The sequence below is a fragment of the Barbus barbus genome (assembly GCF_936440315.1).
Source record: "Barbus barbus genome assembly, chromosome: 38".
NCBI lineage: Eukaryota > Metazoa > Chordata > Actinopteri > Cypriniformes > Cyprinidae > Barbus > Barbus barbus.
The window spans coordinates 2595664-2610965 of NC_136716.1; the positions used below are offsets into that span (position 1 = coordinate 2595664).

At 38.8% G+C, this 15302-nt stretch overlaps 1 protein-coding gene across 1 annotated transcript; it reads left to right on the forward strand.

Moving 5' to 3' along the window:
* Positions 1-305: 305 nt before the first annotated feature.
* hs3st3l (heparan sulfate (glucosamine) 3-O-sulfotransferase 3-like) lies at positions 306-14145 on the forward strand. Its single transcript, XM_079397499.1, has 2 exons — positions 306-1024; positions 12639-14145. Exons 1-2 carry the CDS (start codon positions 612-614, stop codon positions 13255-13257), a joined length of 1032 nt encoding a protein of 343 aa, XP_079253625.1. The 5' UTR covers positions 306-611; the 3' UTR covers positions 13258-14145.
* Positions 14146-15302: the final 1157 nt, after the last annotated feature.

Here is a 15302-nt window from a genome sequence, read left to right on the forward strand (position 1 = left end):
TGTAAAAATTCTGTCCTGTTTAATATATTTAAATATGCACATAACTGAATGAGAGTTGGGAACTGCACCAAATGTGGACTTCATTTTATGATACTTTTTTTTTTAGTTCTCTGTTTGCACTTTTCTGGGGTAAACAACCCTATTATTATAAGGAGAGCAAATATGAATGCACACCACTGTGGCCAAATAATGGAAAAATAATGCATGCCATATTTCACCCCATGCTCATATGATGTATGAGTAGAGCAGCATTAAACCCGCCTTCAGCCGTCACCCTCCAATCAAACTCAGCTGAAGCGCTGCGCGCACTTTCATGAATGAATGAGAGCGGTGTCAGGAATCCTCCCGGGACAGTCACATCCTCGCTCTCCTGCACGGACATAACAACCTCTGTTTCTACCGTCCGCGCAAAGCATGGAAGTACGAGTCCCCTCCATCTCCCACTAACACGATGACACTCTACAAAGCGGATTTTGTTGAGGAATGCCGCTCCGCGAAGCGCTCGGAATGGGACGCGCCCGCTGTCAATCGCGCGTTTGTCTTCCAGCTGGTCAAAGTGAAGCGAATAAAGTGCTGAAGAGAATGGCCGTCTACAGAGCGTCCTCAAAGGGATGGCAACTTTTAACAACGCGCCTCTGGACCTCCGGAGACTCTTGCAAAAACTAGTCATCATGTTTTCCTTCAGCATCGTCTGCGTCTCGATCCTCTACTTTCTGCTGGGATGCTGCGAGCCGGACTTGGTGGACAGTTCGCAGAACTCACCGCTGGGATGGTATAATAAGACCGTGCTGAGAGAGATATTGACTGCGCCTGAATATGTGGCGGATGATAGCGTGGATGGAAACAGCTCAGGGAAGGACTGGACCGCGAGCCGGCGCCTCCCAGACGCGCTCATCATCGGAGTGAAGAAGGGAGGCACGCGTGCGCTCCTGGAGTTCCTGAGGCTTCATCCGGACATTCGCGCGCTCGGCTCCGAACCGCACTTCTTTGACAGGCACTACATGCGCGGACTCGGCTGGTACAGGTAATAATGACACAGAAACGCGCTTGGCGTTGGAATAGGAGTGAATTGCATGTTGTTGTGGTTAATGATTGGAACTGCAAAATAGCTTTAAAGTACTTTAAAGTATAACACTGAATTCGGACTTCTGTGACATTAGAGCATGCTAGATTATTTTATGCATCCAAAAATGAAAATTGCGTTGGGGTGGGCGGTGTGTGTGTGTGTGTGTGTGGGGGGGGGGGGGGTTACCTCTGTACTGTGTGTTATTAAAAGAAGCAATGTTTGGTTATTGACTCTTAAAGGGCCAGGGCACCCAAAAATTCAAATTCGGCCATGAACTACTCATCGTAGTAGGTACCAATATCCTCGTGGGGGACAGGTTTCAGGTTAAGATAGGTTTCAGTCAGGCAGAGTACATCAACATTATTATCTGTGATAATTTAATTTACAATAACTGCTTTGTGTGCGAGTGATCTAATATTTAGGAGCCCAAGCTTTAAAAATAGTTTTTGTTCATTTATTTTGCATTTTTCTGGTTTAATCACGATCAGATTTTTTTCTAGATCCTGCATTAAATTTATATTTTGACCTCACTATTCGGGGAATAGACACAGTCTGTATAGATTGGACAATGCAAGTACTTCTATCTTTTAAGTGGGTAGAACAAAAGTCATCATAGCAGTTATTTGAGAATTGGCTTACTAGTCAGATGGAGCGTAGCGTCCTGGAGATGTTGTTTGATAGGAGTTCTGCTCCGACTCTGCTGGGGTGCAGGCCATCAGCACGGAAAAGCCTAGGATGCTCCCAGAAAAGATTCCAATTATTAACAAAGAGCAGTTTCTGTTCTTTACACCATGACAATAACCATTCGTTTAAAGCAAAAAGTCTACTGAACCTTTCGTGTCCTCGTCGATACGTGGGAAGCGGTCCTGACACGATGATCGTCGTCGCGGGCGATGTGTGGCATACCGTCTCGATCAGGCTCCTGAAGTCCCTCTTCAGTGTCTCCGTCTGCCGCAGCTTGGTGTCGTTAATCCCCGCGTGCAGCACGACAGCACCGATGCTCTCATCGCCCTTCAGGATCGCTGGTATCTGCGCAGAAACATCGAGAACACAAGCACCGGGGAAACAGTGAGTGTGCACTTTACCTTCAGCTAACGTAGCACAGACGTGCCGGATGATGGAGTCTCCGACGATCACAGCGTCGCGTTCCGTCTCGCGGAGGGGAGCGAAGCGGTTCCGGTGGAGATCTCGAAGACCGGAGGCGGCGGTGGGGGAGAGGTCGTCGCCCAGGGCCTGGCTCGCGTCTTCTGCTGCTGGTGCACCCAGGGTCCGTGGCGTCCCGGCGCCGGAGTGAAGGACATCTGGGAAGATCGCGTCCTGGGTGCACAGGATCTGTGCAGAGAAACACACGGAGTAGAGGTGGTGGGAGTGTTAGCAGCGTGCTGTATACTTACCCTGGACTTGTGAGCGTCAGCCCGGGATGTTTCCAGCGCGGCTCTCCGCTCTCTCAACTCTCAACCAGGTCGCGGATCTGCTTCTTCACGGCCTCCAGCTCCAGCTGCACCGAATGCAGCTCAAATGTGTCCTCACCTGCACTTAAAGGTAGACACAAATCCGCCATTTAAGCAAGTAACAGTGAAACAATGGTAATGTGTGTGAACAGAGTATTAGCAATGTTAGCGAGATTAGCGGCAGCCACGCTCTATAAGCTAATAGCAGACTTGAGAAATCAAAATAAAACTAGTGATAACAAGGCGCTCTGATTGGTTTTGTTTTAGAATGCTATAGGGGACATATTCACACATTATAGAAACGGAAATGATAGTGTATAAAATTTGTTTTTAAGATAGACAATAGACGATAAAGAATCAACTTGATGGAGCTCAAACTCAAAACACGCAGTCACAAATCAGCGCATGATCCTCGGGTGTTCGGCTGTTCCGAGTTCGAATCCTGGCTTGTGGACCTTTCCTTAACCGCGCCCCCATCCACCCCCACTTTGTTTCCTGTCAAGTAACTGTCCTATAAAATAAAAGGCAAAATGCCAAAAATAAATCTTAAAAAAAATAACTACTCATCCTAATGTCAGTATGGAACACAGAGGAAGATATTTTGAACCAATCTTGGTTTTCAACACCATTAACTTTCCTTTATAGGACAAAAAACACTTTTGTGAAATATTTTTTTTTGCATACCGCAGAATAAAGTCACGGAGAAAGGTATGAAATGACTGAATGGTGAAATATTTAAATCAATCAATCAATAAAAACATTACATACCAATAAGTCAAAGTAACAACAAAATAACAACAATGGCTGCAAGAGCAAAATAAACCAGTGCATAGTCAAATGCAACCGCATTATTCATGCACGGCATTGCATACTGATTCCTTGGAAAGTTGACATAATAATATTGCAATTGCTACAGTAAAACTAAGCAAGAACTGTTATCCAAGAATACAATACAAAGTCACAAATTTTATTTACAGTGTACTTACACTTTTCTAAACAGTTATGCAACTTTGCATGCAGTGTTTCTTTAGGATAGCTTGTGTTGTCATACATTCCTTTATATTATTATGTAATATGTTGGCAGGCACTGTTACATTTGCACAAGCTAATGCTATTGTCCAAAAGTGTGAATTTCACCACTGTGTGACCTCAATGCAATCTACTCCCAAAAGCATATTATTTGACGAGGCGTGGTATCAGTATAACACTAGGCCATGTTATGATATTCGTAAAGGTTTGAGTGAGAAAAATAATGCCATCTGGCTATTGCAATCCACTGAAGTGGGGCTGGATAGTTGGCAGTGTTAATCATCTCTGGAGCTGTTGCCAGATGTTCCTTTATATTGAGAACACTTGTGTGTCGACTGCTGCATTTGAAATGTCTTGGTATCTTGAAACATCTAAAAGTGTCTGGCAAATTTGGCGGATAGAGAATTAAGTCTGCAATTGTTGGGAACGAGGCCTTGCGCTCTTAAGCCACGGTCACACTAGACTTTTCGTTTCATTGACTTCCATTCATTCGCATGCGAATGCGTCAGACCAGAAATGCAAGCCCATGCGAAAAGTTTTCGCATTTCACTGCGTTCCAAAGTTCAAGCTTGGTGAACTGTGCCCTACGATTTAGCATCACGTGATACCGTGTAACCAACAGCAGATCGATACGTCCCAGCATGACCTCGTAGTTGAATTAAAAGAGCATAAAATTAAAACTGCAGCACTGCGGGAAAGTGTAGTAGATTGTGTGTTTTTACATTTTAGATGTATTATTATTTGTCATGTGTTGAATTTAACTTTTTAAAAAGATGCTGCAGAGCACGACATCATATCGCGACCGTTGCAGCATCCGAGGGAATTTTGCAAGTCTAGTGTGACCGGGGCTTTAGGCATCATGTCAATCGGTTATTTATTTGCTTGTCTAGAAAACAGAGTGGCAGGTTGATCAACAAGCCCATTGGAGATTCTGTCCGTATCCTCAATAATGTCTCGCTTTCAATTTTATGGTCTGTCACGCTGCCTTCAAACTGTTCAGAGAGTTGACAAAACTCAATTACTTACCTTTTAAGCAGCTGATTGATTGTTTTGTCAATTCGCATTCGGCTCGTTTAGTGTCGGCGGCCACATTAAACAGCTTTTGAAACACTTCTACGGTTGTTGTTTGCCTGTAAGCATATTGCTTTGATATTCCTTTGTGTTCGACACATAAATCCCCAGTGTTCTGCTCAGACGAACGAGCCGAGAGCAGGCAGATTGTCATCTTCCCGGGACCAGATGGACCTCACAGCGTGACAGGCCACTTGACATTATTGTGAGACCTGTCAATTGATCTTTAACCCGAGTCACATTTTCCACCAAACATAATGATCTGCGCCAGGGACTTCATATGGTCAGAGGAGCCACAGATAAGCGGCCAAACGCAGATCCTGGAATCTGTCCATGCTGACTTATTCGTGTCTAATGGAATGGACCGGTCATTAATCTTGTTATCAAGCATAGATTAAATCTGTAGGTGTAGGTGGGGGTGGGATGCTGGTTTTGCAATCTCAATTCAGATCTTTTCCAAAGAGAATAAATGGCAGAAAAGAACAAGGCCGAGATGATAGATGGAGTTTTGTCCTTGTAGTGTTTCTACGATTGATTGGCGCCAATGCTTGACCTTCACGCTAGAATTAAACTGGTTATATTCAGTTACAATTAACAAGAGGTTTTATTCTGCTGAGACTCCGAGTTCAAGTTTCAAACGCCAATACTGTCACTTTCCTTTAAAGAAATCTATTTGCTGTAAGTCACCCTCAATAGTGCACGAGAAGGAGGGCGAACGCGAACAATATTTGAGATCTAAACATTAGCCATCATATGAGAGCTTTGAAACACACATTTGCAGTTTTTGAAGTCTGTAAAGCATCAATATATTGATTCAGAAGTACTCGAGGGACAGGCGAGCCAAACCGAAAATCTCAAAACCGATTTCCTGGAACTATCCGGTAAAATAAGCAGCGTGTTTCTCTTCAGTCCTTCTGGAATGCTGTTTCACTGCGATAATAGTGCTGCATCACACGCTGCAATTTGGTTTGCTGGTGTTGCATCTGATATCATCACATTATGGGAATTCATTTGCAATTCATGGAGCAGTCATTAAAATGGCCATTTAAATTCCTTGTATTCACAGCCAAACCTTGATTTTGGTAAACGAGTTTGATTTTTTTTTTTTTACATGCATATGTTTACACGCCAAAAAACGTAATTAGTTTGTGAGTAGTTTGTGAGCATCCCTGGTTTTGTAATTCAGAAATGAGACATGCCTTTGTAGCAGTTCATAGGCATGTCCCGAGAGGAGATTTTTTGAGGCCATCAATTATTAATGCACTGTCTATATGAGTAGTGCATCTACTTCACAAGGACATAGACTCATCAAAATACTGCGGCTGAATAGGATGGTGATATAAATAGAGGAATACAAGAGCTTATACTAATGAAAACGATGAGATTTTGCAACTTCCACATGCTTTTCGCACAAACACAACAAAACAACATGATTCGCACTACAAGAGCCAGATCTGATTGTCAGTTATTATATATAATACTACATGAAAAGATGCCTGATGGCATAATGTGGGAGTCTGGTGTTAAATGTTTTTGTATATGTTTGTTTTGGCTAGGTGTCTTTATTGGCGTGAGTAAACTGTAGTTTATGGAATCAACATAAGGCCAATGGTAATTCAGCTCTCATTAGGTGTCTCAGGGGAGTGGGAATGGAGATCTGGCGTCTGAGCCCCTTGATGATGGATGTTTCTAGGAAGTGGACAGGGCACAGTTGCAACTGACTGACTCTTTAATGACCTCTATATGCAAAGAAACGGATGGTTGGGCCCAACACACACACACACACACACACACACACACACACACACACACACACACACACACACACACACACTTCCTAATCCCCATTGTCTTACTGCAAGTGCATATTCCGTTTTGCTTTGCAGAATTTAATATTTAAAAATTGGTTTCAATAAATTATCTATTTTTTCATGAACTGACCAAATTTTACCACGTCAATATGCTTATTTCTCACAAATTATTCCAAAGTGTCAGCAGTGAAAAATTAGTTTAAGTATTTGCACAAAAAATGTACAGTTCATAACACGTCTTGCATTTCAATATTTTCATGTCAGCTTTTTTTTTTTTTTTTTTTTTGCAGTTAGTAGTTTTTTTTTTGGTACTGTCTGAGTCAAATATCAACTATAATACATTATAAACAAAGATTATTGGAGGGCATTTGACAAGAAAATACTATTTTGTTTTGTCTACTTTTGAACTTCTTTTGTCTCGAATTCCATGAGTTACTCGCCATTCCTTTGTAATAATTAGTGAAATTTTCTAGAAATATGTAACTACGTATAGGAAAATCTGACCAATTTACTTTTTACTTTCATTTTACTAAAAATGAAGTACTTCAAGATTTGGAAATGTTTTTAAAAGAAGTCTCTTTTGCTCACCAAGGCTGCATTTATTTGATCAAAAATTGTGAAATATTACTACATTTTAAAATAGCTGTTTTATCTGTTAAAATGTAGCCTAATTTATTCCTGTGAGCAAAGCTGAATTTTAAGCATCATCACTTCAGTCTTCAGTGTCACATGATCCTTCAGAAATCATTCAAATATGCTGATATGCTTTTTTTTCCGCTAAAATGTTAAAACAAAGACATTCAAGCCATGTCAGTGTGGAACATTTCTATTCTTTAAACTGTAATAACACATCTGTCCACGAGCGCCCAGGTGTGTGAGAGCTGTTTATTTGTAAGTCAGCATTTCTAAAAATGAAAAACGGAAGGCTTCATCATCCCATTACACAGATTCATTGGAATGAAAAAAATTCTTATTACATCCATTGCTGTAGTTGATGCTTGGACAGAAGACAGGGTAATTGCCTCACATCTGTTTGTGCACAGCAAGCTGCTGATGAGGCCATAGAGTGGCCCATCTACAAACTCCACCTGCTACTCGCAGCAGCTGAGGCCCGCATTACCATACCCCCATCATGATCAATACCCACGGCACCATTTGGTTTATTCAGGATACCTCAGAGAGGCCCGGCCAAATGCAGCCTCAATTAAGGGAGACCTATCCACCGGCTCCTGTGGGCTGATGGGATTGGACGACACAGAGCAATGAGCCAAACAATGAAGCCGCTTCAGTGCTTACAGACAATCCATACTGCTTAGATTGAGCTTCATGTTCTGTGAACATCTAACTAACAAAGACTTACCTGTTCTGAATCAGGCCTGGCTTTGTGTTGGATTCTGTAAAATGTGTCTATTATATTTGACGTTTTAATTCTTCAGAATATCATGCCAGCTAATCATATAGCCAATTCAAACATTTGCCAAGATTACAAAAAGGCTGTTCAAGTTTTACGCAAATTCTCACAAGCAAGCATATATTCAATATAAACTGACTTCAACTCATAGGCTAATCTGAATTAAATTGACGTTCCTTTGGATCAGTATCTTTGTTCTTATCTTAGATTGTCTCAATTAATTTAAAGCAGATATAAGAATCTACTGAATTGTGGACATATATTCACTTATTGTGCCCACAATAAAAAGTACAAATCTAGTAAAATATCAAAAATATATCTATTTGTTCCTGGTTTTAAAAAACTCAGTTAAAAAACTAAGTCATAATCATCATTATTTTCTTAAATGTTTTAAAGGTTTCTTTTCAAAGTAAAACATTTTTAAGAAAATATCAAATTATCAATTCAGAAATATCATTGATGTTTTTGGGCAGTCGCAAGTGTCATATAAAGTCAAATTATATTTTTAAGACACTTATTGACCTTGACACGTCATTTCCTATGGATGAAATGTTTTTCAGATATCTAATATGCGGTGAAGCAGCTTTGTTTTTCTTCTTCTAAGAAATAATAATAAAAGACTTCTTAAAAAAGTTTCTTTTCATTCTTTTAAGAGCCTTTGATGCTGAATCACCCTGACATTTTTCACTTTATGCTTGCAAAAATATCAACATTTTCTTTCAGAAATCAGAAACATGCTCATCAGAGGAGGTGCATTTAAGTCACTGTATATATGAATTGCATTTGGTAAAGTTTTGTTTCATATTTTTATTATACAATAAATATTGTTGTATATTAAATAATAATATAGCATTGCTGAATATTTTTGAATAAGTTAATGGAGCAAAAATATAAGCATTGACCCATATTCAGTGTTATTGAACACATTCCTCTGTATTCCGTAATGTTCAGTGGTCGGTGGACATCAGAAATCCTTGCATTAGCTGGAGGACACACTCTCAGAGGCACATGCAAGTACGAAGCGGTCACATCGCTTGAAGCAAGTGAATAATTAATGGCGGGATCTAATAGACTTGCTGGCCCCATAATAGGCATAGGTAAACAGGGAAGTCTTTAGGCTAAGTGCTTTCTCAGATGAAGTCATTGATAATGCAGGGAGGTCTGTGATTGTCATGGCTGACGTGTTGTTGTATCGATAGGAGCTGGCGTTGCAGGGACGGCTGGCACAGCGATGTGAGTCTGTCTCCTGCCAGAGGACACTAGAGTCATCATCTGGCCCGTCCTCAGTGACCCATCTGAACAGCATGACGGACAGTACGTCTTTGTCATCTCTTTGATCAAATGCAATCTGGTCTGACCCACTGAGCCTCATACATTTAAAAACAGTGTCCTTGATTGTGGTAGTAAGTCTCATAGTTTGGAATTCCACAATTACTTGCTTTTTTAAAGGGGGCATATCATGCAATTATTATTTACATTCTCCCCTTGAGCTCCACTTATAATGTCAGTAAAAGCTTTGTCGTAAAATTTCATATTTTTGTTATAAATCTATAACTATATAATACATAGCTAGTTTTCATGACCATTTTCATTTCACGGTCATGTTCATAAATTTTTGCTTGCCCAATAGTTAACCCCCCCCCCCCCCCAAAAAAAAAGAATACAAAAAACCCCTGAAAACGTACTCACCCTCAGGCCATCCAAGCTTTAGATGAGTTTGTTTCTACATCAGATTTGGAGAAGTGTAGCATTGCATCATTTGCAGTGAAAGGGTGCTGTCAGAATGAGAGTCCAAACAGCTGATAAAAACATCACAGTAATCCACAAGTAATTAACATTTTGTGAAACCAAAATCTGCGTGTTTGTAAGAAACAAAACATTTGTAACTAAAACGAGTCCATAATATTGCTTCCCCCTGTGAAAAAGTGATATGGTCTGAATCAGGAGAGACATATGCACAAATCAAGCACAAGCCAAAAGTCCAAAGCAGCTCTAAAATAAATATGTGGGTGGATGTGGAGGTACTGGTCTGCTCATCTCTAATAATTGGAAATTTCCTCCTTTACCATCTCTGAGTATCAACAGCTCTTTTGAATCACTTTCGGCTTTTGAAACATGGCTTTTCATATCACTGCTATGCTGATGACACTCAACTCTACCTCTCATTCCATCCTGATGATCTAACGATAGCTGCTCGCATCTCAGCGTGTCTAACAGACATTTCTTGCTGGATGATGGACCATCACCTTCAACTCAACCTAGCTAAGACAGAACTGCTTGTAGTTTCAGCTAACCCATCGCTTCATCACAATCTCACCTTCCAGTTAGGCTCATCAAACATAACTCCTTCAAAGTAATTTGTTTCATCTGAGCACATTCTTCATTATTTACTGCTCTGTTCTGGCATTTCACGCTCAGTTTTTGTTGTTAGAACCAACTCGCGTGTATTTGACTTCTCAGAGCTTGATAGATTTGGACTTGGAGTCCCTTAAATAGACATTCTGGTCGTGTTGTAAAGGCAGGTGGGGTGCAGGTGGACCATTAAAGTTGGTGCGCCTGTGAGCCACTTAAAACAAATGAGTCCCATCTGCCAACGCTAAAAAAGACACGCACACATTCCATTTGTTTTCCCGTGTATGTTGGTAACCCGCCGTGATTGATGCCGGCTGCACATCTGCACGATAAGCAGCATTACTGATGCACATTCGGAGCCGGCTGACTTCTCATTTACAGCCAATAAGAGGCACAGTGGAGCGTGTGGCCCAGGCTGATCTGCTCGAGGACAGAACGCCGTGACACCTCATTAGGTCATGTGCGCCGGGCCGCAGAGCCTCTTCTGATGCCTCCGCTGGGGGCGTGATGTGATTTAGATGATCAATACTGGGCTGGCAGTCGCGATCCAGCTCTTAAGTAAAACAGATCTGTGGAAACACAAGATTGATGGTGGTAGGGAAGGAAAAGTAAGTTTCTAAAGTAAGTCTACTTTACTTGATGACTTTCCTAACTCTTCTTTATTGTAATCAGATTAGAGTGCAAAAAGTATTTGGCAGTGTTATTTTAGTATCATTGATATAATATAATATAGTTTTTGTTAATATTTAGAATAAAGTTTTATTTTTAAGTTTTTATTTTTTGTTTTGGTAATTTTGTCATTTTATGTCATTAGATTTTTATTTTATTTATTTATTTTTTTAATTATTTGCTTCAACTTACTAAACAAAAACAAGAAATTTTGCCCTGGCAACTATAGCTGAAATAAAGAAAAGTTTAATGTTTTTTTATTGATTTTATTTTATTTCATTTGACATGTATTATATTTCAAGAAATGTATTTTCATGGTTTTAATTAAATTATTAATAATAACCCTGCATTTAGACGTCTGAAGGTACTATTTTGAATTTAATTGTCATTTGTTTAATTTAAAATGATTCAATATTCAGCTAGAAAAAATGTTGACATACTAAGTATATAGCTTAAGTAACACTCTTAACCCGTGTTATAGACAGATGGTGCTGTTGTGTCCCAAATGAGGAATTTCCTTTTGGAAACTTTTTTTTGTGAATTTTTGGCTGCAGTTTTGACTGCTTTGACATTATGATAATGTAGGGTTTGTTTATGTTCTTCATATAGTTTTTAACAATAGTAAATGTTTATATGAGAAATGCTTTAGCATTTTACATTGCAAACAAAAGAACACAATGTACTACAATTAATATATTAATGTGCAATCATAAAAAGTTATTTTATACATTCTGTTTGAATCTGAAGTAAATTTTGAGCAGCAGAAGTAATTTACATTTTGCATTTATCCTAAGCCAGATGCCTTTTCTTAGTTTTAATATGTTCGTATTTTATGGTGAATTCTATGTAGAAAATCCATATCAGAATAATAATTGTTTTCTTATAGTAAGACATTTGATATTCTTTTCATATTCTAAATTTGTTTTAATATTTGTATTTCTCCGTTTTCCAAATTTTTCATTTTAAACGAGTAATTTTGTTGTGTTTTTGTTCATTTAAAAATAAAATAAAATGTGTCTATATAGTTTCTATTCATTTTTATTTCAGTTTTAGCTGTTCAATTACTTATTTGGGGCTGGTTAGGAAAGTTTTGCTATCACTATGGCACATCCGGTTAGAATGTAAGGATGTTTCTTCTTTAACATTTATTCTCCACTGCAATTATATGTGTGCTTCTGAAATATACATACAAGAATAATAAATAACAGTGCACAAGAATAATTATAACAACAATACACACACAACTATATTAAGCAAATACAAGGGCATTTAAATATTTCTAGGATCAACTATAGTCACTATATAATTACTATAATTAACATTATGTACAGCCGTGTTCTGAGCGGGACTGAACCCGTGGCCGTAACTTCATTAGCGCCATTCCGGCTCAATTACGGTGCAATTTAGAAACTTAAGTTATAAGTTATATTTTATTTCATTTCAGTAAAATTTTATTTTGTAAATTTTGTTACTTCAAGTTTTAGTTTTAGTAAATTATAATAACTAGTGCTGTCAAACGATTAATCACGATGAATCGCATACAAAATAAAAGTTTTTGTTTACATAATATATATGTGTGTACTGTGTATATTTATTATGACACACATACAGTATATATTTTGAAAATATTTCCATGTATATATTTATATTCATATAATTGATATTATATATAAATATTTAACAAATATTTGACAAACTTAACAAATTTTTCTTAAATATAAATATACATGCATTTGTGTGTATAGTAATCAAGTATCCCTGCTCTTCTCATTTTTTAGGAGCATGATGCCTAAAGCCCTCAACGGCCAAATCGTAATGGAGAAAACTCCCAGATACTTCGTCTCCCCAGAGACGCCGGGCCGCATCCACGCCATGTCGCACAACATCAAGCTGATCGTGGTGGTGCGGGATCCCATCACCCGTGCCATTTCAGACTACACCCAGATCATCTCTAAGACGCCTGACATCCCCAGCTTCGAGAGTCTGACGTTCAAGAACCGATCCACGGGACAGATAGACTCTCTCTGGAGCCCGCTGTACATCGGCCTGTACGCCAGACACCTGGAGCGATGGCTGGCCTACTTTCCGCTCTCGCAGATCCATTTTGTTCACGGTGAGAGGCTGATAAGTGACCCGGCGGGCGAGTTGGGCCGAGTGCAGGACTTCCTCGGCCTGCAGAGGATTATCACAGATAAACACTTCTACTTCAACAAGACCAAGGGCTTCCCTTGCCTCAAAAAGCCAGAAGGCAGTAGCAAACCCCACTGTCTGGGCAAAACCAAAGGCAGAACGCATCCTAAAATCAACCCGGAGATCATTCAGAAACTGAGGGAATTCTACCAGCCCCACAATCTCAAGTTCTACCAAATGGCAGGCTTGGACTTTGGATGGCAATGACTTTTTCTGAAAAATTAACACATAACGGCTCCATACTGCGGTTGATTTCTTGAGCGTGAGGCTTAAGATTAAACCGAGTTGGTCTAAAATGTGATCGAAGTGAAAAACGATATCCTAGGATGGTCAATGGCTCCATAGCTGTTCAAATCAATGTGTCTGCCAGATAAATAGAGGTCTGAGCACTTCGGGATACAATAGTCTTTTCATAACGTCGGTGTGACTCAACGGTTTTAAAATCATTGGTTTATAGCGCTTTTCTGCTCTTGCAATTTTTATGACTTTTTTTATGTTGCTTAGTCAAGCTTCAATCAAGTTTGATCGATCCTTCATATCTGAAAGAGTCTGGATTTGAAATAAACTGTGTAGCATAGACAGAAAGACACACTGTAGCGCCTCTGTGTCTGTGTCAATCACATTCTGCATCCAGTGGCTCAAATTGGTTTTGATTCTCTGCAGTAATTGGTTCAAATGTGGACAATATGCAGATGAGGCCAGTCCTTTTGAATTTCCCCTCTGCATGCATGAATTTGCATTAATCTGAAATGCAGCCCACTAGAAAGCCAATAAATTATTTTAAGTTCCTGTGTAGTTGTTTTTGCTCTGTTTAATCCCCAAAATTGGTAAAATGTAATATAAATGTTAATGCAAAATAATATATTTCTTTACCATTTTTTTTTTTTTAATGTTTCACATAATTCTGAAATAAAATGATTAATTGTATCACATCAACAAAATCCCCTCATGGTGCTATTGGCTAAAATGTATTTCTAGAAGTGCAAAAGGTGAACTAGCATTCAAAAGTTTGGAGAGAGTTTGATGTTTTCAAAAGAAGGCTCTTCTGCTCACCAAGGCTGCAATTATTTGATCACAACTACAGTAAACTCATTTAAAATAGCTTTTCTATGTCCCAATTTATTTCTGTGTTCAAAGCTGTATTTTCAGCATCATTCCTCCAGTCTTCAGTGTCACATGATCTTCAGAAATCATTCTAATATGCTGATTTTGATGCTGAAAAAACATTTCTGATTATTATCAATGGAGAAAACAGTTTTTCGTGAATATTTTCGTGGAAACCATTTTATTTTCAGGATGCTTTGATGAATAGAAAGTTCAAAAGAACAGCATTTATTTCTCTCTACTGTAACAGCCTGTAGGTAACTTCATTTATCCAACTATGATAGTTTCATCAAATGGTAAATCAATGTTAATATGAGGAAACTGAACACTACTTACATAACCATTCATCTCTTCCTCTTTACTAGTTATAGCATGAAATAAACATGAATGAACATCAGAATACACAGTCAATACACACCAAGTTAAAGTCCACCGACGTTAATCTACTCTCCTGTCTGGTTTGTTTGTCGGACAAAAATAGCAGATTTGGCAAAACTCCCAGTGAAGGGGTTGACCTTGTTGTGTCACAAGGACATAATTATGTATAAAATATAGGCCTATGATATGTGGGCTTTAATTGACACACAACTTTGATTATTTATGAAAAAAAAAAATAAAAAAAAATGCTTGTTTTATTTTTTCTCTCTGGTCACCTATCCATAGCCATCAACAATGACTGTAATGTAAACAGACAGTGTAGTCACAGTTATGAGGCACGTTGTCATTGTAATTATAATGCATTTTGTTTTATTAACCGCAATATGATTTTTTCATGATTGTGGCACTTTTGACTAATTTTTCTTTAAAAATAAAAAATGGCATATTAAGAGAGAAATCCAAAAAGAAATGCAAAAGAGCAACTGTCATATTCGCCTGTAGCAGTGTAAGGTCAGTCGGGTCAGGTTTGGTAAAACACTGTCTATAGCGACACCCTCTGGCCAAAACAATCAAGTGTTTCTAAGCAAAAAATAAACATGAGAAAAACTCAAGATTCAGGTTATAAAGGTTCTCTTTAATAATGCATTGATTTAATATAGTGATTACTTTGTGTGCTGCTGCTTTTGTAGAATATTTCATCAACATAAAGTCAAAGAAATCCAATAAATAAAAACAACGTACCAAACCAAACAAATAAACACAGCAAACAG